We start from the raw sequence: 25,765 nt of genomic DNA, 5'->3' as shown, positions 1-25,765 counted from the left end.
TAAGTCATGGGTGGCCCCATGCCTACCAAAGGCATCACGGCCACCGTCGTGGCAAAACAAAAACGGTCCCAAACAGGGACATGTGCAGATAACCATACTCAGGCTCACAAGGCTTATGTCCGCCTACCTGATTAAGGTAGCGCGCGCCCATAACCTTCCCCCGTTGGAGGCATCGATGAGAGGCATGACCACATATCGCATTAAGGCCTTCCCATAAAGGAAAATGTGGTTGCACTGGAAAAGTTTGATTTGGTGGCACTATGACTCGATCCCATCGATGACGGAGGAGGTTTTTTATTATTAAAGTCATCTTATTATCTTCTCCATCATCATGAGCATATTAGCATGAATTTAATAATGATCATGCAACATACAAATGATTTAACAAAATACCAAGCTTCTCAAGTGCACACCTATAGCATATGGAACATGGCAATGTGAAACAATGCAACAGAACCATCATAACATCAATACTATGAGCATGAAACTAATCCAGAACAGAGATATGATATTATCAGTAACAACATACTAACTAGCATGGCAAAAGATATCATGAAAGGTAAGCATGACATGGCATGCAATAGAACATATAACATAACTGAAATAGTTGCAGGAGAGACACACAAGAAACTACTGCAACTACACACACAAGGTGCAAGCAAAGTCAACATGGAAGTTCGGGGCTCATGATAAGAGGTTGTCTTGCCTGGGGTCAAAGAGTACTATGGGAAAAATTGTGAAACGATTGTGGAAAGATTTGCCGAAAACAATTCTCTCTCGGAGGGGCCTGTTTATGGGCAAGGGCAAAGTGGTCATTTTCACTATGTGAAAACATTATAAAAATGGTACCAACGGAAAGATCTCGACGAATAGAGAAAGGGAGCGTTGGAATCACCTCAATCGGAGTCATGGTTGAAAAGTTGTGGTCGTTCACTTTTTAGGCAGAAAAGAGGCTTAAACAGTGAACATTCACAAAACAACCACTTCGGCGGGCGGGGCTGAAAACAGAAAGCGCATTTGAGAACATACGTTTACAGAGAATAGAAAGCGTATTTCAGGCAATACATCTTGAGCTAAGGGAAAACATAAAGGGATGGGGGCGTCTCCACTTATCTGACCTGGCATCACCCTCTCGCCGACTGATGGGGTCGCTTGGGGGTGGGGCCCTCCTGGCCTGGCTTTCTTCTTCCTCCTACTCGGGCGTGAGCATGGACGAGGGAGGCGACCATCCCGACGGTGATCGCCAGCGCGTCCGGCCACCATTCGCGACGGGCGACCTACCCAGATGCTCAGGAGGAAGAGGCGCATCTCGGGGTGGTGTCCGTTTCTGGCGAGGAGCGCTAGGAAGGGAGCAGCAGGGCTCGCGGCAGAGATAGGCTTCTGCCGCCAGTGAGGTAGGCGCTACGGTAGGCGAGGGAAGGGCCAATGCTACTGGGATGCTCACTGGACCTTGGGAAATCCTCTGGTGGTGGAGAAGCCGAGGGGGAAAGCTCGGTGATGCCGGACTCAAGAAGAGCCAAGGCAGCGGCCATGGCGATGGTGGGGATTGGAGAGGGATTCCGGGGAGGAATGAGTGGCTGGGGGAGGGTTGTGGACTGCGAGGGAGCTCGGGAGGGCTACTTCTAGCCGCGGGGAGAGCTCGAGGAGAGGGGGAAAGGTGGCACGCAGCTGGCGATGTGTCCGTGCATCGGCGAGCTTTCCCCGGAGAGGAAGGCGATGATGGCCATGGGGCTGACTGTTCGGTCGTTGGAACGACGTGCCGGAGAAGAAAATGGAGGGGAAGAGGGGTCTAAGGGAATGGCAACGATGATGCCGGGCTACTTGACACGTGGGGACGGGCCAGAACCCGCCAGAGCGGCTCTGCCGTCGCCAACGGTGGCTAGACCACCGTTTTGGCTGGCATTTCCCGTGGTCACTAAGGACAACACATGCTTTGGCATTCTACTCCATGACAAACCATGTCTACAGCGTAGTCCATCCAAGGTAAAGTATTACTACGGTAAAGAAACGGGCAAAGACAAAAGGAGCTGAGTAAACTAAGCTTCACAAGTTTGCCGTAGCAAACTTGACCACATTCTAGAGATAAACCAGAGAGGTTAAAAAGTAAACTTGATGTCTGGGAGGTTTAGGCTAGTAAGGACTACGGTCCTGGGAATTATGAGGGCATTAGGACAAGAATTTAACATAGTTGCAGTGCAACTGTCAAATATGGCCCAGAAGCTAAAGCATGAAGTAACACTCACAAGGAGTGTTGGATTGGGCTAAAACTTGGCAAAGCCTGATGATTTGGGCATATAATGATGCTATAAAAATTCCATACCAAATGGGCTGGCCAAAATGGTACTTCCTTCACAACTATTATTTCTTCCCAGAAACTTGAGAAAAATCCTGAGGGCAAATCCCTAACTGAAATGAGCTAAACTTTTGTGAAGATAGGTTAATGGAGTAGGAGAATACTTGGGAAAATTTTCAGCCATAATGGAGTAAGATAAAATATACTTGCTTCACAAACTGAAAATTTGGACAGAAACAAAGAATTCATCCTGGGCTCACATGGATAAATGGAATGAGATGAATCTTGGAGGAGGGTGATTATATGGTCATTAGAGACTGCTGGAAAAGTTTGAGCTCATTTTGATCATCTATGAAGGTACTTTCCTCACAAACAAGCAATCTGAACAGAAACTTGAGAAAATTGCCAAGGAAGACTAGATAGATGGATTAGGATGATTTTTGGGTATCTAGAGGTGATTTATCAATGTTAATTACCCTACAAAATTTCAGTTCAAAAGGATCAAGGGTTCAAGCACTTACTTTGCAAAAATTCTAGATAGGGCAGAAACTTGCATTGGATCATGTGCTCAAATTATGACCCTTGAAACATGGGCTTGGATGGAAATGGTGAAGATATAGCAAGTACAAGGTCCATAAATTATTTGGGAATTTTCCTTGCTATAAAAATGGTAGCTCCTTTGGAAAATGGCAGAAATGCAATATTGGCTTAAAATAGGAAAAGGCAGTTTTCCTTATTTAATTATGGCCAATATTTTTGCTAGAGCTAAGATTAGTCACAAATATCATCTCCACAAATTTTCATGAATTTATGAGATGACTAGCTATGCCTTTGGATTTTAGTCATTAGATAGACAAGAAAAGGAATAAATCACAAATGAAAAATATTGCATAGGACTTAGCAATATTTTTGCATATCAAGGATTGGAAAGGTAGGAGGGTCTCTGGGAACAATTGGGAGGATCAACAGATCAAGGAAAAAGGATGGCTCCTTTGCAAGCACAAAGGAAATAACCAAATTCCAAAAATTGGTATTAGGGTTTTGATGGATTTGAGATGATGCAGATGAGGTCTTGCCCACTAACAAAGACATGAGCAAGGCTTTGAAAGGTTAAAATGACAAGAATTGTCAGAGTCATCCAGCAAACTCAGGAGAAAATTTTCAAAAAATGATTGCCAGGAAGGAATAACAGCACAAAAATTGATAACCCAATTTTGGGGCTGTTACAGTCCACCAACCCCTACATCGTTTCTCTGAGGAGAAGAGAAGAACCATCGGTGAAGAGGTTGCCAAGCTTTTGGCGACCGGCTTCGTCATGGAAGTGTTCCACCCCGAGTGGATGACCAACCCAGTCCTCGTCCTGAAGAAAAATAAGACCTGGCGCTTGTGTATCGACTACTCCAGCCTGAGCAAGGCCTGCCCCAAGGATCCATTCACCCTCCCGCGGATCGATCAAGTCATTGACTCTACCGTCGGCTGTGAGCTCTTATCCTTCCTGGATGCTTACTCCGGCTATCACCAGATAAAGCTGGACCCGGCCGACACCCTGAAGACGTCCTTCATCATGCCCTTCGAGGTGTATTGCTACATCACCATGTCATTCGGCCTGAAGACCGTCGGTGCCACATTCCAACGCTGCATGTAGAAATGCCTGCTGCCGCAACTTGGCCGCAACATCCACGTCTATGTGGATGACATCGTTGTGAAGACCAAGAAGCACCTCACGCTCCTCGACGACCTGAAGGAAACCTTTGCTAACTTGCGCGAGTACCAGATCAAGCTCAACCCGGAGAAATGTGTTTTTGGCGTCCCAGTCGGAAAGCTACTCGGTTTCCTCGCCTCGGAGCGTGGCATTGAGGCGAACCCGGAGACGATCAAGGCCATTGAGCGCATGCGCAAGCCGGCTCGGTTGCGTGATGTCCAGAAGTTCACCGGCTACTTGGCCTCGGTCAGCCGGTTTCTCAGCCGGCTGGGCGAGAGGGTCTTGGCCCTGTACCGGCTAATGAAGAAGACAACGCCGTTCGAATGGAATGTCCAGGCGGACAAGGATTTCTGGGATATCAAGCATATGCTCTCCACCACACCCGTCCTAGCCGCGCCAAGTGAGAAGGAGCCGCTGTTGCTCTACATTGCGGCCACCTCACGGTCGGTTAGCACAGTGGTGTTGGTCGAGCGGCCAGAGAAGGGCAAGATCCAAGCCGTCTAGGGCCCGGTCTACTACCTGAGCGAGGTGCTCTCCGCTTCCAAGCAAAACTACTCGCACTACCAGAACATGTGTTACAACATGTATTTTACTGCCAAGAAGTTGAAGCAATACTTCCAAGAGCATGATGTCACCGTGGTCAGCATGGCTCCTATCAGCGAGATCATCGATTGACGGGATGCCTCTGGCCGGGTTGCCAAGTGGGCGATCGTGCTAGCCGGCCACACTATCCTCTACGACCCCACACCATGATCAAGTCCCAAGCTCTGTCTGACTTCCTCGTCGACTGGACAGAGACCCAATACCTGCCGTCGCCACCAGATTCGACGCATTGGCGCATGCACTTCGATGGCTCCAAGATGCGCCTTGGCTTGGTCGCTGACATCGTGTTGTCTTCACTGAAGGGCATCCGACTTCGATACGCGCTCCAGATCCACTTCGCTGCCTCCAACAACGTTGCCGAGTACGAAGCCCTTGTGCATGGCCTCCGACTTGCCAAGGAACTCGGCATCTGATGCATCCTGTGCTATGGCGACCCGGAACATGTGGTGCAGCAGTACTCCGGCGAGTGGGACGCCCGCGACGCCAACATGGCAAGCTACCTCTTCCTCGTCTAGCAGTTGTCTGGCTTCTTCGATAGCACCAAGTTCCTCCACATCCCGCAAGCGGAAAATGAAGCCGCCGACGCGCTGGCCAAGATCGGCTCATCCCGGCAGTCCGTCCCGTCAGGCGTCTCCCTCGAGGACCTGCACAAGCCATCCATCAAGCCAGCCCCGGACTCCGAGTCCATCTTCGTCCTGGATAACTAGGCCGCTCCTCTACCTAGCCCAGGGGGTGTCGAACCCGGCTCGGGGGATGTCGAACCCGGCCCGGGGACTAATGAACCCGACCCGGGGGCTGACGAACCCAGCCCAGGCGACTCTGAACCTGGCCTAGGGACCACCAAACCCGGCTCGGGGGCTGCTGGACCCAACCCGTTGACTGCCCAACTCGACCCGGTCACCGTCATCCTCGACCCGGCCGCCGCCATCCCCGACCCGGGGGCTGTTGTCCTAGAACCCGCCATGGTGACGGCCTCATCATGGGCCCTGCCCATGTCGGAATTCCTGGAGAACGGGGTTCTCCCCATGGACGAGACCGAGGCTCGGCAAGTGCAGCGTCGGGCGTCCGCCTACAACATCATCAACAACGAGCTCGTCAAGCACATTTCGATGGGCGTTTTCCAGCGCTGCGTCGAACGAGACAAGGGCATTGAGATCCTCCTCGATATACACCAGGTTAAGTGCGGGCACCACGCTGCCTCGAGGTCCTGGGTGGCCAAGGCTTTTCTCCATGGTTTCTACTGGACCACGGCCCTCCAAGACGTCGAGTCGCTTGTCCTCAAGTGTGAGGGATGCCAACGCAGCAAGCGCAGCCACCAGCCGGCCTCATCACTCCGAACCATCCCGATCACCTGGCCCTTCATGGTCTGGGGACTCGACAGGGTGGGACCTTTCAAGACTACTCGAGGCGGCACGCCGCATTTGCTGGTGGCGGTGGACAAGTTCACCAAGTGGATCGAAGAAAGGCCGATCAAGAAGCTGGACGGGCCAACAGTCATCTGGTTCATCAAGGACATCGCGGTGCACTACGGCATCCCGAATAGCATCATCCGGACAACAGCACCAACTTCGCCAAGGGCACGCTCACGCAGTATTGCTCCGTCTCCGGCATCCGCCTCGACCTGGCTTCCATGGCGCACCCGCAGTCCAACGTCCAGGTCGAGCGGGCCAACGACCTCATTCTATGCGGCATCAAGCCGCAGCTCATCGAGTCGCCCGTCCGCTCACCCGGCGGCTGGCTCGACGAGTTGTCAGACTCCTCTGGAGTCTCTGCACAACACCAAACCGGTCGATTGGGTTCACCCCGTTCTTCCTCGTCTACGGAGCCGAAGTCGTCATCCCGACCGACGCCGAGTTCGACTCACCATGTGTCACGATGTACACCAAAGCCAAAGCCAAGGAAGCCCACGAAGATGGCGCCGACCTCTCGAAGAAGCATGCCTCTTGGTGCTCAGCTGGTCAGCCATCTACCAGCAAGGCCTAAGGCACTACCACAACAAGAAGATCAACACCCTCGCATTCCGCGAGGAAGACCTGGTCCTCCGACTCGTCCAGCATCAAGTCGGCCAACATAAGTTGTCCTCCCCATGGGAAGGCCCCTTTATCGTCAGCAAGGCCTTATGCAACTGCAATGCCTACTACCTCATCAATGTCCGAAAGTCAAACAAGTGTAAGAGAGACACCGTCGGCGAAGAAACAACCCGGCCGCGGAACGCAAAACTCCTCCGCCAGTTTTACAGTTAGCTGTGTGCACATATGTAACACTGCCTTTTGTAACCATATGAAACTATGGGGTCCCCCAACAACACTCGGGGGCTGCCCTTTCCGACCAAATTATTGTGTCTTACGCACTTGTGCAAATTTCTCTTAAAAACCCCCACCGCCAGTTCGACTCACTCGACCCGGGGGCTCGGCGGCTGGCCGGCTTGGTCACCACTTGCCGCCTTCCTTAGCAACCCTTGGCGTGCTTAGGTCGCCGCGGCCCTCCACTTCGCCCTATGCCACAGAACCGGTTTCGGATGTCGGCCGTCAAGAAAAAAGGGGCCAAAGCACCAGCATGCTACGAATACTAAGTTGGGTCCGCCGGATTGCCCAACCTGGCCCCGTCACCTTAAGTTGTCGCACGACCGGCTGCTCACCAACCGGCTTTGCCGGATTTCCGCCAGCCATCCTAGCATCGGGCCACGCAACTGCCAGCTCCCCTCGCTGGCCTCCGGGTTCACCGTGGCGCCGGTATCTTCCTCCTCGGCGTCCCCATCACCGTAGACGCCCGTCTCCTCCGAGCTCCCCTCCGGGTCATCCAGAAGCAGGCCGTAGTCATCAGCAGGAATGACTCCGCCGTCGTTTGTCCGCTCCGGCCTGCAGCTGGCGCTTCGCGCTGGCTCGCTAGCCCATCAACATGTCCAGCGCCAAATCCGGATGCCAAGACATCACGAACCTAAGCACCATCTCGGCGCCGGCACGGGTGGCGGAGACGCGCCACACGTGGAGCCGCTCCAGACCCGCCTCGAACGACCACGCTAGCCGCGTGAAGCTATTCGGCGCAACGGCGACAGGCCAGAGGGCCGCCGTCATCGCCGCGCCGGCCTCGGAGAGCCGCCCCATCTGCTCGCTCAACACTCGCAGTCGAGCTTCAACTTCGGTCACGATCTCCGGGAAGGTCCAGGCAACCCGCGGATCGATCTCGGAGCCCACGACCCCCTGTGGATCTCGCTGGAAACGGACGACCTCCTCCACCACCCTACGCGTCTCTGGGAAGTGCCCTATCAAAAAGAATAGCAATACAAATCAATAACCAAGGGAAGGAAAGACGACTTCCCAACCCAGCAGAATCCAAGGAAAGCATTTACTTGCGAGGCACTCGTCCAGGTGATGCGCCTCAAGCAACATACTGCACCACTCCATGGCAATGGCATAGTCACGCTCCTGAAGTGTCTTCTTGAATTCGGCGACCTTGGCGAGGGCTGCCATCAGGTCGGCGCCCTTGGCCTCGGTCGCCTACTCGGACTCCGTGCGGCGGTGGAGTTCCGCCTAGTGGGCGTCCCCCGGCTTGGCCACCTCCGCCTTCAGGCGCTCCACCTCAGCCTGAAGTAGGCCCTTGTCGTCGGCCAGCTTGTTGCGCTGCTGGCCGGTCTCGGCAAGGGCCTGCTGCACCTCCACGACCATGGCCACCTCCGCCGTGAGGCGGTCTACCTCGGCCTGGAGACAGCTCTTGTGGCCCGCCAGTTGCTCTTGTGATACATCTCCAACGTATCTATAATTTTTGATTGTTCCATGCTATTATATTATCTGTTTTGGATGTTTAATGGGCTTTATTATACACTTTTATATTATTTTTGGGACTAACCTACTAACCCAAGGCCCAGTGCAAATTGCTATCTTTTTTCCTTGTGTGTCGCAGAAAAGAAATATCAAATGGAATCCAAACGGAATAAAACCTTTGGGAGAGTTAATTTTAGAACAGACGTGATCCAGGGGACTTGGAGTAGATGTCAATAAAGAAGCGAGGAGGCCACAAGGCAGGGAGGCGCGCCTGCCCCCCTGGGCACGCCCCCACCCTCGTGGGCCCCTCGCAGCTCCACCGACCTACTTCTTCCTCCTATATATATCCATATACCCCGAGAACACCCAGGAGCACCACGAAACCCTATTTCCACCGCCGCAACCTTCTGTACCCAAGAGATCCCATCTTGGAGCCTTTTCCGAAGCTCCGCCGGAGGGGGAATCGATCACGGAGGGCTTCTACATTGACACCATAGCCTTTCCGATGATGTGTGAGTAGTTTACCATAGACCTTCGGGTCCATAGTTATTAGCTAGATGGCTTCTTCTCTCTTTGGATCTCAATACAATGTTCTCCTCGATCTTCTTGGAGATCTATTCGATGTAATTCTTTTTGCGGTGTGGTTGTCGAGATCCGATGAATTGTGGGTTTATGATCAAGTTTATCTATGAACAATATTTGATTCTTCTTTGAAATCTTTTATGTATGATTGGTTATCTTTGCAAGTCTCTTCGAATTATCAGTTTGGTTTGGCCTACTAGATTGATCTTTCTAGCAATGGGAGAAGTTCTTAGCTTTGGGTTCAATGTTGCGGTGTCCTTTCGTAGTGATAGCAGGGGCAGCAAGGCACGTATTGTATTGTTGCCATCGAGGATAAAAAGATGGGGTTTATATCATATTGCTTGAGTTTATCCCTCTACATCATGTCATCTTTCCTAATGCGTTACTCTGTTCTAATGAACTTAATACTCTAGATGCATGCTGGATAGAGGCCGATATGTGGAGTAATAGTAGTAGATGCAGAATCGTTTCGGTATACTTGTCGCAGACGTGAATCGTATATACATGATCATGCCTAGATATTCTCATAATTATGCACTTTTCTATCAATTGCTGGACACTAATTTGTTTACCCACCGTAATACTTATGCTATCTTGAGAGAAGCCACTAGTGAAACCTATGGCTCCCAGGTCTATCTTTTATTATATAAGTTTCCAATCTATTTTATTTTGCAATCTTTACTTTCGATCTATATCATAAAAATACCAAAAATATTTATCTTATTATCTCTATCAGATCTCACTCTCGTAAGTGACCGTGAAGGGATTGACAACCCCTTTATCGCGTTGGTTCCGAGGTTCTTATTTGTTTGTGTAAGTACGAGGGACTTGCGTGTAGTCTCCTACTGGGTTGATACCTTGGTTCTCAAAACCGAGGGAAATACTTATGCTACTTTATTGCATCACCCTTTCCTCTTCAAGAGAAAACCAACGCAGTGCTCAAGACGTAGCAAGAAGGATTTCTGGCACCGTTGCCGGGGAGATCTACGCACAAGTCAAGACATACCAAGTACCCATCACAAACTCTTATCACTCGCATTATATTATTTGCCATTCGCCTCTCGTTTTCCTCTCCCCCACTTCACCCTTGTCATTTTATTTGCCCTCTTTTTCCGTTCGCCTCTTTTTTGCTCACTTCTTGTGTGCTTGTGTGTTGGATTGTTTGTGACGATGGCTCAAGATAATACTAAATTGTGTGATTTTTCCAATACCAACAATAATGATTTTATTAGCACTCCGATTGCTCCTCTTACCGATGATGAATCTTGTGAAATTAATACTGCTTTGCTAAATCTTTTCATGAAGATCTGTTTTCTGGCCTTCCTAGTGAAGATGCCGCTACCCATCTAAACAGCTTTGTTGATTTGTGTGATATGCAAAAGAAGAAAGATGTGGATAATGATATTGTGAAATTGAAGCTATTCCCGTTTTCGCTTAGAGATCGTGCTAAAACTTGGTTTCTTCTTTGCCTAAAAATAGTATTGATTCTTGGAATAAATGCAAATATGCTTTTATCACTAAGTATTTTCCTCCCGCTAAGATCATCTTTCTTAGAAACGATATTATGAATTTTAAGCAACTTGATCATGAGCATGTTGCACAAGCTTGGGAGAGGATGAAATTAATGATACGTAATTTCCCTATACGTGGTTTGAATTTGTGGATGATCATACAATTTTTTTATGCGGGATTGAATTTTGCTTCTAGGAATCTTTTAGATTCGGCCGTAGGAGGCACTTTTATGGAAATCACTTTAGGATAAGCTACCAAACTCCTAGATAATATTATGGTTAATTATTCTCAATGGTACACTGAAAGATCTACTAGTAAAAAGGTTCATGCTATAGAAGAAATTAATGTTTTGAGTGGAAAGATGGATGAACTTATGAAATTGTTTGCTAATAAAGTGTTTCTTCTGATCCTAATGATATGCCTTTGCCTACTTTAATTGAGAATAATAATGAATCTATGGATGTTTATTTTGTTGGTAGGAACAATTTTGGTAACAACGCGTATAGAGGAAACTCTAATCCTAGGCCGTATCCTAGTAATTCGTCTAATAATTATGGTAATTCCTACAACAATTCTTATGGAAATCATAATAAGCTGCCCTCTGATTTTGAATCTAGTATTAAAGAATTTATTAGTTCGCAAAAAAATTCAATGCTTTGATTGAAGAAAAATTGTCTAAGATTGATGAGTTGGCTAGGAACGTGGATAGAATTTCTCTTGATATTGATTCTTTGAAACTTAGATCTATTCCACCTAAGCATGATATCAATGAGTCTCTCAAAGCCATGAGAATTTCCATTGATGAGGGTAAAGAAAGAACCGCTAGGATGCGTGCAGAAAGGAATTGCTTTATAAAAGCGTGTTCTTCTAGTTTTGATGATAATAAAGATGAAGATCTAAAAGTGATTGATGTGTCTCCTATTAAATCTTTGTTTTGCAATATGAATCTTGATAATGATGGGACTAGAGATGAGTCAACTTTAGTTAAAAGGAGTCCCAATGATTTGGAGTTTTTAGATCTTGATGCAAAAATTGGTAAAAGTGGGATTGGAGAGGTCAAAACTTTACATAGCATTGAACCCACTATTTTGGATTTAAAGGAATTTAATTATGATAATTGCTCTTTAATATATTGTATTTCCTTGTTGCAATCTGTGCTAAATTCTCCGCATGCTTATAGTCAAAATAAAGCTTTTACCAAACATATCATTAATCCTTTAATGCAATCTTATGAAAAAAAGCTTGAATTAGAATTTTCTATCCCTAGAAAACTTCATGATGAGTGGGAACCTACTATTAAAATTAAAATTAAAGATCATGAATGCTATGCTTTATGTGATTTAGGTGCTAGCGTTTCTACGGTTCCAAAAACTTTGTGTGATGTGTTAGGTTTCCGTGAATTTGATGACTGTTCTTTAAATTTGCACCTCGTAGATTCCACTATTAAGAAACCTATGGGAAGGATTAATGATGTTCTTATTGTTGCAAATAGGAATTACGTGCCCGTAGATTTCATTGTTCTTGATATTGATTGCAATCCTACATGTCACATTATTCTTGGTATACCTTTCCTTAGAACGATTGGTGCAATTATTTATATGAAAGAAGGGAATATTAGATTCCAATTTCCGTTAAGGAAAGGCTTGGAACACTTTCCTAGAAAGAAAATTAAATTACCTTATGAATCTATTATGAGAGCCACTTATGGATTGCATACCAAAGATGATAATATGTAGATCTATTCCTGTTTTTATGCCTAGCTAGGTGCGTTAAATGATAGCGCTTGTTGGGAGGCAACCCAATTTTATTTTTGTTTATTGATTTTTGGTTCTGTTTAGTAATAAGTCATTCATCTAGCCTCTGTTTAGATGTAGTTTTATGCTTTTAATTAGTGTTTGTGCCAAGTAGAACCTTTGGGAAGACTTGGGGAAGTTTTTGCAATCTTGCAGTGAAAAACAAAAACTTTAGCGCTCATGAGATTTGTTGCCATTTTTACTGGAGAGATTAGGTTGATTCTTTTTGCAGATGATTAATAGACAAATTCCTCATGTCCACCAATTTATTTCAGAATTTTTGGGGTTACATAAGTATTCGAAACCTATAGATTACTATAGACTGTTCTGTTTTTGATAGATATTGTTTTTCGTGTGTTGTTTGCTTATTTTGATGAATCTTTGGCTAGTATCGGAGGGTATGAACCATATAGAAGTTGGAATACAGTATGTTTAACACCAATATAAATAAAGAATTAGTTCATTATAGTACCTTAAGTGGTGGTTTGTTTTCTTATACTAACGGAGCTCATGAGATTTTCTGTTGAGTTTTGTGTTGTGAAGTTTTCAAGTTTTGCGTAAAGATTTGATGGATTATGGAGTAAGGAGTGGCAAGAGCATAAGCTTGGGGATGCCCATGGCATCCCAAGGTAAAATTGAAGGACAACCAAAAGCCTAAGCTTGGTGATGCCCAAGATGGCATCCCCTCTTTCATCTTCGTTCATCGGTAACTTTACTTGAGGCTTATTTTTATTCACCACATAATATGTGTTTTGCTTGGAGCATCTTGTATGATTTGAGTCTTTGTTTTTTAGTTTACCACAATCATCCTTGCTATACACACCTTTTGGGAGAGACACACATGACTCAAAATTTATTAGAATACTCTATGTGCTTCACTTATATCTTTTGAGCTAGATAATTTTTCTCTAGTACTCCACTTACATCTTTTAGAGCACGGTGGTGGTTTAATTTTATAGAAATTATTGATCTCCCATGCTACACTTATATTATTTTGAGAGTCCTTTAGAACAGCATGGTAATTTTCTTTTATTATGAAATTAGTCCTAATATGATAGGCATCCAAGATGGTATAATAAAAACTATCATAAAAAGTTCATTGAATACTATGAGAAGTTTGATACATGATGATTGTTTTGAGATATGAGGATGGTGATATTAAAGTGTGCTAATTGAGTAGTTATGAAATTGAGAAATACTTGTGTTGAAGATTGCAAGTCCCGTAGCATGCACGTATGGTAATCATTGTGTAACAAATTTGAAACATGAGGTGTTCTTTGATTGTCTTCCTTATGAGTCGCAGTCGGGGACGAGCGATGGTCTTTTCCTACAAATCTATCCCCTAGGAGCATGTGCTAATGCTTGGTTTTTGATGACTTGTAGATTTTTGCAATAAGTATGTGAGTTCTTTATGACTAATGTTGAGTCCATGGATTATACGCACTCCCGCCTCTTCGGTACCATGCATTGCCCTTTCTCACCTTGAGAGTTTGTGCAAACTTCGCCGGTGCATCCAAACCCCATGATATAATACGCTCTATCACACATAAACCTCCTTATATCTTCCTCAAAATAGCCACCATACCTACCTATTATGGCATTTCCGTAGCCATTCCGAGATATATTGCCATGCAACTTTCCACCGTTTCATTTATGACATGCTTCATCATTGTCATATTGCCTTTCATGATCATGTAGTTGACATCGTATTTGTGGCAAAGCCACCATGCATAATTTATCATACATGTCACTCTAGATTCATTGGCCTTCCTGGTACACCGCCGGAGGCATTCATATAGAGTCAGATTTTGTTCTAGTATCGAGTTGTAATCATTGAGTTGTAAATAAATAGAAGTGCGATGATCATCATTAATAGATCATTGTCCCAAATAAAAAAAGAGAAAGGCCAAATAAAAAAGAAAGGCCCAAAAAAATAGAAATAAAAAGGGACAATGCTACTATCCTTTTTCCACACTTGTGCTTCAAAGTAGCACCATGATCTTTATGATAGAGTGTCTCTTGTTTTGTCACTTTCATATAGTAGTGGGAATTTTTCATTATAGAACTTGGCTTGTATATTCCAACAATGGGCTTCCTCAAATGCCCTAGGTCTTTGTGAGCAAGAAAGTTGGATACACGCCCACTTAGTTTCTTTTGTTGAGCTTTCATACATTTATAGCTCTAGTGCATCCGTAGCATGGCAATCCCTACTCCTTGCATTGACATCAATTGACGGGCACCTCCATAGCCCGTTGATTAGCCGCATCGATGTGAGACTTTCTCCTTTTTTTTCTTCTCCACATAACCCCCAGCATCATATTCTATTCACCCATAGTGCTATATCCATGGCTCGCGCTCATGTATTGCGTGAAAATTGAAAAAAGTTTGAGATTACTAAAGTATGAAACAATTCCTTTGTTTGTCATCAGGGTTGTGCATGATGAGAGCATTCTTGTGTGATGAAAATGGAGCATGAACAAACTATATGATTTTGTAGGGATGAACTTTCTTTGGCCATGTTATTTTGAGAAGACATGATTGCTTAGTTAGTATGCTTGAAGTATTATTATTTTTATGTCAATATTAAACTTTTGTCTTGAATCTCTCGGATCTGAATATTCATGCCACAATAAAGAAAATTACATTGAGAATTATGCTAGGTAGCATTCCACATCAAAAATTCTGTTTTTATCATTTACCTACTCAAGGATGAGCAGGAATTAAGCTTGGGGATGCTTGATACGTCTCTAATGTATCTATAATTTTTTATTGTTCCATGCTATTATATTATCTGTTTTGGATGTTTAACGGGCTTTATTATACACTTTTATATTATTTTGGGGACTAACCTACTAACCCAAGGCCCAGTGCAAATTGTTGTTTTTTTGCCTATTTTAGTGTTTCGCGGAAAAGGAATATCAAACGGAATACAAACGGAATAAAACCTTCGGGAGAGTTATTTTTGGAACAAACGTGATCGGGGGGACTTGGAGTAGACATCAAGAAAGAAGCGAGGAGGCCATGAGGCAGGGAGGCGCGGCCCCACCCTCATGGGCCCCTCGCAGCTCCACCGACCTACTTCCTCCTCCTATATATATCCATATACCCCGAAAACATCAGGGAGAACCACGAAACCCTATTTCCACCGCCGCAACCTTCTGTACCCAAGAGATCCCATCTTGGAGCCTTTCCCGGAGCTCCGCCGGAGGGGGAATTAATCACGGAGGGCTTCTACATCAACACCATAGCCTCTCCGATGATGTGTGAGTAGTTTACCGCAGACCTTTAGGTCCATAGTTATTAGCTATATGGCTTCTTCTCTCTCTCTTTGGATCTCAAAACAATGTTCTCCTCGATCTTCTTGGAGATCTATTCGATGTAATTATTTTTGTGGTGTGTTTGTCGAGATCCGATGAATTGTGCGTTTATGATCAAGTTTATCTATGAACAATATTTGATTCTTCTCTGAAATCTTTTACGTATGATTGGTTATCTTTGCAAGTCTCTTCGAATTATCAGTTGGTTTGGCCTACTAGATTGATCTTTCTTGCAATGGGAGAAGTGCTTAGCTTTGGGTTCAATCTTGCGGTGTCCTTTCCCAGTGACAGTAGGGGCAGCAAGGCACGTATTGTATTGTTGCCATCGAGGATAAAAAGATGGGGTTTATATCATATTGCTTGAGTTTATCCCTCTACATCTTGTCATCTTGCCTAATGCATTACTCTGTTCTTACGAACTTAATACTCTAGACGCATGCTGGATAGCGGTTGATGTGTGGAGTAATAGTAGTAGATGCAGAATCGTTTCGGTCTACTTGTCGCGGACGTGATGCCTATATACATGATCATGCCTGGATATTCTCATAATTATGCACTTTTCTATTAATTGCTCGACATTAATTTGTTTACCCACCATAATACTTATGCTATCTTTAGAGAAGCCACTAGTGAAACCTATGCCACCGGGTCTATCTTTTATCATATAAGTTGCCAATCTATTTTATTTTGCAATCTTTACTTTCAATCTATATCATAAAAATACCAAAAATATTTATCTTATTATCTCTATCAGATCTCACTCTCGTAAGTGACCGTGAAGGGATTGACAACCCCTTTATCGCATTGGTTGCGAGGTTCTTATTTGTTTGTGTAGGTACGAGGTACTTGCTTGTAGTCTACTATTGGATTGTTACCTTGGTTCTCAAAACTGAGGAAAATACTTCCGTTACTTTGCTGCATCACCCTTTCCTCTTCAAGGGAAAACCAACGCAGTGCTCAACAGGTAGCATCTTGCAGCCGGCTGGCTTCGTTGAGGGCGCGATGGGCCTCTGCCGCCTCCGCCTTCGCCTCCGCCACCCTAGCCTGAAGCCGGCAGACGTCAGTAACGACCCGGTCGTACTGATAGCCGCCTCGGATTAGCCGGGTTCGCCAGGACGACACCTCGGCTGCAGCGGCCGCGCGACGAAGATTCAGAAACAAAGGATTACTTTAAGATTCGACCCAACTACGTAGTGGGTGCGCTAGCGCGCCCCTACTAAAAAGAGCACGCAAGAAAGATACCTGCGGCGGCGCGGAGCGCCTCCTCCTTGGCGTCGAGCTACTCCTTGAGCTGCCGGTGCTTCTCCAGGAGCCGGTTGAAGACACCGACCCTGTAGGAGTCTAGTTGCTGGAGGAGCAATGATCAGCAGAAGACAATAGTTTAAGATTTGACCCAACTACTATGTAGTTGGCCCGAATCTGTTGGACAACACCCAGTGGGTGCGCTAGTGCGCCCCCACTAAAAGAAGCCGCAAAAGGAAGATAGAAGACGAAGGAAGAACTTATGAATACGGCGCGCTCCAGCTCCCGTGTCCACTCCACCTCGGCCTGTGCGAAGGCCTGGATCCTGTTCGTGCGCCCCCCGAAGGCGCTGGCTCACGGCAGCCATCGCGGCCTCCTCCTAGGTCAAGGGCCCGAAGAAAACCTCGCTGGGCCTAGCCCGAGCCGGCTATGACCCCACGGCCCGATGGCTGCCTGGTCTAGGAACCAGGGTGTATTCTCCGCTGGCCGCCTCCTACGCGGCCGGCGCCCTCTTCGGCGGTCTCTCCAGCGCTCTCTCTGGCACGACGGTTGGAGTCGCCTCCGGCGCGGCAGCCGGCGGCGCCCCAACCGTCGGTGCCCGAGGCGCTCCTCCCGACGCTATCCACGACGCCTCCGTCTATGACGCCTTCCCCAAGACGGTGTTGCCGCCCCCTCACTTGACCTCCGCCTGCTCGACCATGTCGGTCCGCGGCAGAGTGTAGTCGTCAACCTCCATGGTCGAGGTCCACCACCTCCGCGCGGCCACCCTGGCCGCGCTCCCCCTGCGGTGGCGGCATGAAGACCGTCGTTGTCGGCTCCATGCCCGCCGGCATCTCAAGCCACGCCGGCCCCTCACCGGTTCGCACCCACGCTACTGCGGCGTGGACCAGAGCCTTGGTCGTCGCTGCCTCCAGCGCAGCCTCGACCCTATTCTGGTCTCACCAAGCCAGAACCTCATTGTCGGCCGGGTCCAGGCCCACGTCCGGGTTGACCATCTCCTCGTCCCGGTGGATGGTGGTGGTTTGGGTCTTCCGGAACATGGTGCCCCCACTAGACGCGGCCTCCACCGCCGCTAGCACCTGTGAGATAGGTGACCCGAGGCTCGATGGAGTAAGCTAGCAAAAATTATGGGAAGCCGCTCGGCAACTCGAATTCAACGGAAAGTGAACTCACCTGGGCAACAACGGGATGGCGGGTCTCGCCGATGTCTCCTGCGGAGTGCGACGCTTCCTCTTGGTGGGTGGCTTCGTCCCGGCCGCCGGATTCGCCGCATGCTTCACAACCAGACCTCGGGGTGCCACGTTGCCCTTCCCGTGCGGCCGGCTTGCCGCCGCCGTCCCCGAGACGACCCGTCTCCAGCCGCGTTGTCGCCTCCTCCACTTGGCGCTGCTGAGCCAACAACTCGCATCAAAAATCCTCATGCCGCCTCACAATCGGCGTCTCAAGAGATAAAGAACATGGAAGCTTACCCGCTCGGCGCCCCGCGCCTGCGTCGGCGTCCGCCTCCTCGCCCCGGGCCATGGGCTCCTCCGAGCCAGCCAACACCACCTGCGTCAGCGCCCGAGCATATGGGTGTCGGATGGCATTCAGAAGCACCTCCTGTGTCGCGTCGGGACGAACGAGAAGATGAGCGGTGGCAAAATACAAAGACCAAGGACTCACCACTGGTGTCGGGTTCACCTGGTTGTACGGGGGTTTCCCGAACTCCCAATCCTCCTTCATCCGGGCCTTGGAAATGTCGTTGACCCGGGTCGGTGTCAAAACCGGCGGATCTCGGGTAGGGGGTCCCGAACTGTGCGTCTAGGATGGATGGTAACAGGAGACAGGGGACACGATGTTTACCCAGGTTCGGGCCCTCTCTATGGAGGTAATACCCTACTTCCTGCTTGATTGATCTTGATGAATATGAGTATTACAAGAGTTGATCTACCACAAGATCGTAATGACTAAACCCTAGAAATCTAGCCTATGGTAATGAGTATACGTGTTGTCCTTTCCGGACTACCACCTTTGGTTTATATAGACACCGAGGTGATCTATGGTTTACATGGAGTCGGTTACATAAGAAGGAATCTTCGATCGCCAAGCTTGCCTTCCACGCCAAGTAGAGTCCAATCCGGACATGGTGCAGTCTCTGGCCTTCATGTCTTCACAGCCCATCAGTCTAACCCAAAGGATAATGGGCCGGACACCCGAGGACCCCTTAGTCCAGGACTCCCTCAGTAGCCCCTGGACCTGGCTTTCAATAACGAGGAGTCCGGCGTGCGGATTGTCTTCGGAATTGCAAGGCGGGTTCCCCTTCTCTCCGAACTCCCAGATAGTCTTCGGATGTAATGATAGTATCCTGACCTGTTACATACACCATACACAACCACAGAGAGACTATAATATTTGCACAAATCTAATCTGTTGACAGCTTTTTTCCAACGCGACATCACGTCTCTCTGGTTATAATTTCGAACCGTTTTTCTTTAGCCAATCCATGCTACGAGGCGTGGTTGCTACTGGCACGTCTTGTCAAAACAGAGACCGTGTCCCCTTATTGCAGGATTCTCATCAATGCGTTCATGGGTAACTCAACCGTGCCGTTTATACAGCCCTAGGGAACAGGCGAATCCTAAGACGAGCGAGGAGGCGTTTAATATTTGCTGCCTTTATAAGGGGATAAGGATTCCCTCTTCCTCTCCTCACGCTCTCTCTCTGTCTCCGCCTTTCCGATCTCAAGCTCCAATGCCCAAGCTCTCATCTCCTTTCCACTTAAGCAACCATGTCTGGGTCTGGTGGTCAGGGCAAGTGGATGGTCTCCTCCGTCAAGGAGGAGGACATTACTAAGCTCCGGGCATCCAGATATTTGGCAAAGGAGATCGCCCATCGTCTGCCAGCCGAGGGACATGTTTTCCCCATGTCGGAGCCCACAGAGAGGGTGGTATTCATCCCCCATTTATTCCGCGGGCTAGGGTTTCCACTCCACCCTTTCGTCCGCGGGCTGATGTACTACTACGGGATAGATTTCCATGATCTGTCCCCGAATTCCTTCCTCAACATTTCGGCGTTCATCGTTGTGTGCGAGGCCTTCCTTCGCGTCCATCCCCACTTCGGGCTATGGCTCAAAATCTTCAACGTGAAGCCGAAGGTGGTGGAGGGACAACACACGGAGTGCGGAGGGGCCATGGTGAGCAAGCTATCCAACGTCTCATGGCCCAAAGGCACCTTTATTGAGACAGTAAAGGAATGGCAGAAGCAGTGGTTCTATATTACAGAACCTCGCGATACCACCTGGGCCGCTGCTGCTGAATTCCAATCCAGCGCTCCCATGTGACTCACCTCCTGGGTCGAGAAGAGTCCGGACTGGTGTGCACTTGACGACCTGATAGCGCTGCAGACGCGTGTTCAAAGCATGGTGACCAAGGACATCAAGCTCGTCGACGTTATCCAGGTGATGCTAATCCACCAGATTCTTCCGTGCCAGCACCGGAGCCGCCCTTTATGGGAATTCAATTCGAAGAAGCACCAGACCCTGAAAAGGCTCTTCGATACTTCTCACGAAGGGGCCTGGGAGTTGCTCTTTAAGGGCAACGAGAGGCCACCGGCCACGGACTCAGACCGTGGTCACAATTGTAACCGCCCCGCCAGGGAGGTATGTTACTTTTGATGTACTCCCAACTTAAATGTTTCAAGGATGATGTCTGAGACTTCAGTATTGCTTCCTCAGGACTGGGTGGAGAGGGCGAAGCGGGTCCAGTGTCCGGCTCCATTGCCCGAAGAACCAGTCATCCCACGCCTGGCGAAGATGCTGGTGTCGGCGCCATATACGGCGCCGGAGAAGAAGGCTAAGAAGAAAGCCAAGGGGGCCAAGAGTGGCCCCCGTTGCAAGGGTACTTCGGACACAGCGTCTGAAGACGACGAGGCCCATTCCTCTGTCCCTGAGGACAACGACAAGGAAGAGGAGGAGGAGGAAAACAAGCCTCCTCCCGAGGAAATGAAGAAGAAAGGGGGCCTCGACAAATCTGGAGGCGCAAGCGCCCAAAAAGGGGAAGGGCGCCCAACGGTTAACACCGCGTGGGATGCTGATAGTAGTCCGAAACGTCACCCCTATACTGGGCCCCATGCCGCATCGTAAGTGACATGGCTTATTTATGCACATATCCAGACCTTTCTTTTTATTATTCTAACATGGTTAATCCACACTATTGCAGTCCGGCCCATGACCTTGTTCAGCGATCCTCATCTGGAGGTTCGTTGGCTCTGTCGGAGATGCGCGAGCATGTCGCCACCGCCTTCTTACTCCCCCGGGGCAAGGGATGACATGAAGTGTTATCCCGGAGGAACGCTCCGAAGGGAGGAGCCCAGGACGTTGTCCGGGAGGCGCCACAAGGCGGGACCTTCATTTCCGGACACATGGGGGAGTCAATCCCCATGGAGACTGGTGAAAAGGGCCGTATCCAGTTCGGCCCTCAGCCGAATACGATTCTGGAGACCCATATGGCTCCGGATCGGGCGAGCAGTCCCCTTTGAAGGAGGGGGGTGCTTCGCTTCCACCGGTTGCTCCTGTCCATCCAGGAGCGCCAGATGACCTGATGGGGGCGCTACAAAGCGCCTCCATCGTGGATGAGCACCGTATCCTTATGGGTGCGGTGGTCGAGAAGGTTCAGTCCGCCAAGAGCGGACTGAATGAAGCCTGCAGTAGCCTATTAACAGGTTTTGAGGTAAGAAAAGAGAAAAACCCCGTATAGTCCGTATCCCCTGAGACGCTGTCCGGTGTTTGGCAAGGAGGACCGGATAGGGGATCAATCCTTAATTATAAGAGGCTGACTGAATATGTATTGATAAGCAGGCATCCCTGTTGGCCACGACCTCGCATGCTGCCGAGGTCTCCGAGCTGAAGCGGAGGCTGGAGCGGACCAAGAACGAGCTCAGCGAGGTTAAGGTTCGGCTCCAGGAGAAGCAAGGTGAGGAACGACTTTCTATATGTTCGGGAAGGGATAAACGTTGTATACTGATAGCGGTATTGTGATATGTGCAGAAGCCGTGACCGAAGTCGAGGCCCTAAGGACGGCATTGGGCGAGGCCGAGGAGCAGGCTGCCCAGCAGCAAGCCGCCCGTAAGAAGCTAAATGCCCGGGTCAAAGAACTCCACCAGGAGCTCCAAGATGCGGTGAAAAATGTGAGGCCTTGGAGCATGATGCGTAGGTTCGAGGGACCGAACTCACCTGGGCTCGCCAGAGCGCCGAGACCGCATGGAATGAGGCCCACGCTGCCCTCCGGGAGATCTAGGAGGCCAAGAAGATCACAGCGGGTAAGGCATTTAAGATGCAAAGCAAGTATGCGGAGAAGCGATACCTTTTACTAACCCGGGTTCGGAGTTCCCCAGGGGCTTTTGCGGATTTGCCACACAGTGTATCAGACGCCATGAAGTTCTATGGAGCCGAAGGAGGGGGTTCTTCGGAGAGGCTCTTCTAGTCGCAGTATGTGGCACCAGAGCATCCCGTGTCCTTCACCGATCAGCTGAAACAGCTGGTGGAGCTGCATAGGGTGGCCGAACTAGCCATTAAGGATGTGATAATCCGGCTGTGGCCAGCCAAAGCTATGCCTAGTAGCTACTTCGGACTCGTGAGGCAAATGGTGGATGCCTGTCCTCGGCTGGACGTTGTCAAGCGCTCCGTCTATATTGAAGGTGCCTGTATGGCATTCGCTCGCTGCAAGATGTGGTGGGAAAAGATGAACATTGTTGAAGTCGTCAGCAGGCCGCCGAAGGGCAAGGAGCACAACACACCCGAGCGATATTTCGAGGATGTTGTAGAAGGGTCTCGACTTGTAGCGGTGCAATGTTCGCAGGACATTGTATTTGAATAGATGTATTCATGTTGCCTTTGTCTTGTATTATGGGAACAAAGCCAGTTTTTGTAAAGTAATTTTATTATGCTTTGAATTGTTTCCTCCTGTGCGGCCGTGTTGTTTGTAATATGAGGGTTGGCCAGTCGTCGTCTTCTGCCCTCACCTAGATAGTACGGAGGTGTTCGGGATGGAATCTAAACAATCTTGATCCAATTACATGGTCCTTGAAGGAGTTGTTTAGCGCAATGAACAAGGTAATCAAACTTTATGGCTTTAACGCCCTCACTTAGCCATAGGAGTTTTATAATAAAGCATGGGCGCAGCCCCTGGTTTAGTCCAGGGTACTGTCAGCATATGATCGGGAAGTTCCGATCTCTCGCGTAACGCGTAAAAAATATCCAACGATTTGTAACCCTCGAGTAGATGACCGGCTCTCGCCACATCATGACACTCAGTTTTCGGCTTTCTCTACTGAGGTGCTCGTCTGGTCAAAGCCAGGGCACAATCGCAATAGTTCTCCCTTTACTGCCCTAGACGATGGAGCGGAACATAGGGTAGCAAGCACAGGATCCGGGCAACCCAACTATTGACCAAAGACATTATTCGGAGCCAATGCATATAATGCTAAATTCGGGGTGCCGAACATATATAAAAAGTGTTCAGACTGTGTTGCCATATTGTGTGGTGACAGGTAGCCCCTGGCGAATATTAAACGTAAAAGAGTGTCGATGCAACAAATAAGCATATCAAAAATAAAAACGAAGTAAGAAGCGAAAACCACAGGAACTGGGCCACGAACCATTTTATTATAACTCGATGGATACGTCAAGGCGTATCTTGTAACAATGGTGCTAGAAGTATCCGGCCATTTAACATGCTGGCATCAATAGGGCGCAACGTGCGGGTCCTGAGAGATAAGTATGAATACCGTCAAGAGGAACGTATAAAGGTTACCCTACACACCTGTGTTGCTTGCCTTTGTTGTATTTCAGTCCTTCTAAAGGACTTGACATCAGGCCCGCGGAAAAGGGTGCCCAAAACAAGAAAAAGAAGTAAAAGTATACGTGTTCGGGATCGGTCTGGCCGGATTGTAGACCCCGGGTTATCTCGTGCCTCCGTCGATGTCCATGGAATTTTGAGTGCGTAATTGTGTGCGCGTGGTATGAATGCCACTACCTTATTGGGGCTAGGACGGAGGCCGAATTGCTAGTCGAGCTCTTGACGAGCCACATTGTCCTGTTGCAGTGTAGTCCGGACCCGCTTGATGGTGTCCAGGGGCTCGGCAGCTAGGTTGTGATGCTTCTTGAGAAGGCCGCTCTGTGCTTCAGCTGCTAGGGCAGCGGCCCGCTCCTCTATTCGGAGGGAGTGTTCCATATTGCCATTGACTGTTATGATGCCGCGTGGACCGGGCATCTTGAGCTTGAGATAAGCATAGTGTGGCACTGCGTTAAATCTAGCAAATGCGGTTCATCCGAGCAGTGTGTGGTAGCCGCTGCGGAAGGGGACGATATCGAAGATTAACTCTTCGCTTTGGTAGTTGTCCGGAGAACCGAAGACCACCTCCAGCGTGATTGAGCCCGTACTGCGGGCCTCTACACCTGGTATGACTCCTTTAAAGGTAGTCTTTGTTGGTTTGATTCGCGAGGGATTAATGCCCATCTTCCGTACTGTATCCTGATACAGCAGGTTGAGGCTGCTTCCACCATCCATCAGGACTCGTGTTAGGTGGAATCCCTCGATGATTGGGTCCAGGACTAGTGCGGCCAAACCGCCATGGCGGATACTAGTCGGATAATCTCGTCGATTGAAGGTGATCGAAGATGATGACCATGGATTGAACTTTGTGGCGACTGGCTCTACCACATAGACGTCCCTGAGTGCTCGTTTGCGCTCCTTTCTGGGGATGTGTGTGGCGTATATCATGTTCACCGTTTTGACTTGGGGGGGGTTCTTCTGTTCCCCGGTGTTCAGCTGTCAGGGCTCTTCATTCTCGTCCTCGCTTTGTGATCCCTTTTCTTTGTTTCAGCATTTAACTTGCCAGCCTGCTTGAAGACCCAACAATCCTTGTTGGTATGATTGGCTTGTTTATCCAGGGTGCCGTGAATTTGGCACGAGCGGTCGAGTATGTGGTCTAAGCTGGAAGGTCATTCGTTGTTTCTTTTGTAGGGTTTCTTCCGTTGGCCGGACTTGGGGCCACTGAATCCGGCGTTGACTATGGTGTCTTCGGTGTTGTTGCCATTGCTTCTGCATATGTGTCTATTGCGCCGGAGCTTGCCGGTGCTGTTCTTGGCCTCTATAGGGCCTGCCTCGCTGGCTGTGTTTTTGCTATGAGCTAGCCAGCTATCCTCGCCTGCGCAAAAGCGGGTCATGAGTGCCGTAAGGGCTGCCATTGACTTCGGCTTTTCTTGCCCGATGTGGTGTGCTAGCCATTCGTCCCGAATGCTGTGTTTGAAGGCTGCTAGGGCCTCGGCGTTCGGACAATCGACGATCTGGTTCTTTTTGGTTAGGAACCTAGTCCATAATTTTCTAGTCGATTCTCCGGGTTGTTGAACTATGTGGCTTAGGTCATCGGCATCTGGTGGCCGGACAGAAGTTCCCTGGAAGTTGTCGAGGAAAGCCTCTTCCAAGTTCTCCCAGCTGCCGATTGAGTTCTCAGGCAGGCTATTTAACCAGTGGCGAGCTGGTCCTTTGAGTTTTAATGGGAGGTATTTGATGGCGTGGAGGTCGTCTCCTCGGGCCATGTGGATTGGAGAATGAAATCCTCGATCCATACTGCAGGATCGGTTGTGCCGTCGTATGATTTGATATTGACGGTCTTGAACCCCTCGGGGAATTCATGATCCAGTACTTCATCTATTGAGCAGAGTGGGTGTGCGGCACCTCTATATCGGGCCGCATCATGGCGGAGCTCTCAAGGAGTCCGTCTGCAGCATTCGGCTCGAGCGTGGTTAGGTTTGTCACGTGTGAATACGTAGCCATCGTCGTGCCTCGAGGCACGTCCTCGTGATCCGTAGATCGATCTTGTGTGTCCTGCTCTACTATCCAGGGTCTGTTGGAGGTCGTACATATGACTCCGGACTCTTCCGTCCCTATTTTGACGGGGTGGTGGGGCGGTCTGCTGTTCGG

General features: G+C 48.7%; 1 protein-coding gene across 1 annotated transcript; it reads left to right on the top strand.

Moving 5' to 3' along the window:
- The first annotated feature begins 5,560 nt into the window (after positions 1 to 5,560).
- Positions 5,561 to 7,050, top strand: LOC147985095 (uncharacterized). Its single transcript, XM_087541402.1, has 3 exons — positions 5,561 to 6,099; positions 6,159 to 6,363; positions 6,985 to 7,050. Exons 1-3 carry the CDS (start codon positions 5,561 to 5,563, stop codon positions 7,048 to 7,050), a joined length of 810 nt encoding a protein of 269 aa, XP_087397528.1.
- The last annotated feature ends 18,715 nt before the right edge of the window (positions 7,051 to 25,765 follow it).

The sequence above is a fragment of the Triticum urartu genome, chromosome 2A, assembly GCF_056163025.1.
Source record: "Triticum urartu cultivar PI428250 chromosome 2A, HENAU_Tu73, whole genome shotgun sequence".
Lineage (NCBI taxonomy): Eukaryota > Viridiplantae > Streptophyta > Magnoliopsida > Poales > Poaceae > Triticum > Triticum urartu.
Note: the sequence above shows the minus strand (reverse complement) of the source record. Positions and strands in the feature narration are given on the sequence as shown.

Coding starts and splice junctions, on each gene's coding strand:
- LOC147985095 (XM_087541402.1), top strand. CDS start 5,561: ATGGTGACGGCCTCATCATGGGCCCTGCCCATGTCGGAATTCCTGGAG. Junction 6,100..6,158: donor GACGGGCCAACAGTCATCTG/GTTCATCAAGGA, acceptor TCCGGACAACAG/CACCAACTTCGCCAAGGGCA. Junction 6,364..6,984: donor AGTTGTCAGACTCCTCTGGA/GTCTCTGCACAA, acceptor CCCCACCGCCAG/TTCGACTCACTCGACCCGGG.